Below are 1,681 nucleotides of genomic sequence, written 5' to 3'. Positions count from 1 at the left end.
GGCCAAGATGGAAGTGATACTGTGTAGCAGGACCGGCTGTATCTTCCATAAAACCTGGGAATACTGATGGACACCAGCCTCTGTTTATTTATTTAAAGTAATTAAACTGTAGAAACAAAAGGCTGGATTATTTTGGTTTAAATACTTGTTAAACGTTCAGATTAGCAAGTGGCTCAAGCTTGGAATGAATTACTGAACAAAATGTGTTAACTTAGCTTATACGTTAGAAGTTTAAAGGATTTAGTTTCAACTTTGGAATCAAGTTCGGATTAAACATATTTGTACATTTAAAATCCGTTATTTCTTTCACAGCAACATTAATCAGGGCTCCTACATTATAACAAGTCTTAAAGTTACTTATTTCAATTTAATACCTTAAAAATTCCTTTAAGTGTGAAATCTGTTGTCTTGGGTATTATATGCAGGAAAAACTCCCGGTCTCAATAGCTAACGAGCTATTAGCTCAACAGCAGCATCGGCAGTGACGCTTGGCGAAGAGGGAAACTTTAGTTGTTTATACACATATTAACACAGTCTGTGTGTACAATTCAAATTTAATCTGATTTAAATACATTTATTTTCTTAAATTCTAAGAATGCTCTTTTTTTTCCCTATTCTTGTGAAATGGGTTTTATTTTATTCTAATTGGTCCTAAAAAGCCTTAAATGTAACTTTTGGAAACTCGTAGGAACCCTGTTTTCATACAAGCAGCCACCATGTTTGTGTTTTAAGGTAAATAGGATGATGGAGGTGGCTTTTACGATTTGAAGCAGCCATTTTCCTTCCTTCCACCTCCTTCTAGAGAAAACAACTTTAAAATTTCAACCTACTATCCTGCTATAGATCATCTCTGCAGCGCTTTAAGACTTTCCCTGAACAGGCTGGTTTTCCTGCCTGGCAGCAGGTTTATTAAGCCGTTTAGTGGTGTGGATCTAACTAACTCCTCCTCCTTGCACATGCGAGCGGTTAAAAAACCCTCAAGCCTAAGCTCCTTCTGTTCTGTTGCTCTAGAATATGATAACAGGCTGTGAAAGTGAGGACGGTAAACAAGCAGAATCTAAAGACACTAACATTAGCAAACATTAAACCATCTCTTTTTTTTAAGGGTGCTTTGGGTTAGGGTATGTTTCTCCACTAGGTGGTGCTGCTGCAGCATTACAGTATTAAAAGCAGTGTGGATCAGAAGGTTGTGAAAAATGTTTTTGATGTGTTGATTGTGTCCAGAGAGCCGAGCAGGCCTTGCTGCAGCTGAGAGCGATGAATGGTCTCCTGCGCTAAACTGGATGGTATGGGAATGATGGACCTCCCTAATGGCCAATCAAGCATCTCCAACACGGCTGCTACAGCCTCCGAGGTAAGCCCCCCCCCCCCCCCCATGGCGGATCGTCTCGTTCTCTTTGCAGGATCCCTTATCTTTAGCGCCGCTGTGTTCGCTGCTGTTTGATTCTGTTGGACATTTAGGATTCTTAATCAGGGTTCCTTAAAAAGTCTTGAAAGGCATTGAATTCTTCAAAATAAAACTAAGGCCTTAATTGGTATTAAAATGTCTTAAATCAGTCTTTCATAGGTCTTAATTTTTAAAACATCATAAATAGGATTATTTTTATTACTATTTATTTTTGTAATCTAAATAAAACATTAAAATTGAAAACATTTTTTTTTATTTAAAAAAAAATAACAG

At 37.4% G+C, this 1,681-nt stretch overlaps 1 protein-coding gene across 7 annotated transcripts in view; it reads left to right on the top strand.

The window, feature by feature from the left end:
- ralgps2 (Ral GEF with PH domain and SH3 binding motif 2) overlaps positions 1–1,681 on the top strand; it is a 145,419-nt gene that overhangs the window by 41,359 nt on the left and 102,379 nt on the right. For all 7 annotated transcript variants that reach the window (XM_015392982.1, XM_015392985.1, XM_015392988.1 and 4 more), the window contains one exon: positions 1,225–1,354. In XM_015392982.1, coding sequence (XP_015248468.1) covers positions 1,262–1,354 — 93 coding nt within the window. In that variant the 5' untranslated portion in view covers positions 1,225–1,261. The remainder of the gene's footprint in view (positions 1–1,224; positions 1,355–1,681) is intronic.

Source organism: Cyprinodon variegatus, unplaced genomic scaffold, assembly GCF_000732505.1.
Source record: "Cyprinodon variegatus isolate N-32 unplaced genomic scaffold, C_variegatus-1.0 Scaffold618, whole genome shotgun sequence".
Taxonomy (NCBI): Eukaryota; Metazoa; Chordata; class Actinopteri; order Cyprinodontiformes; family Cyprinodontidae; genus Cyprinodon; species Cyprinodon variegatus.
Note: the sequence above shows the minus strand (reverse complement) of the source record. Positions and strands in the feature narration are given on the sequence as shown.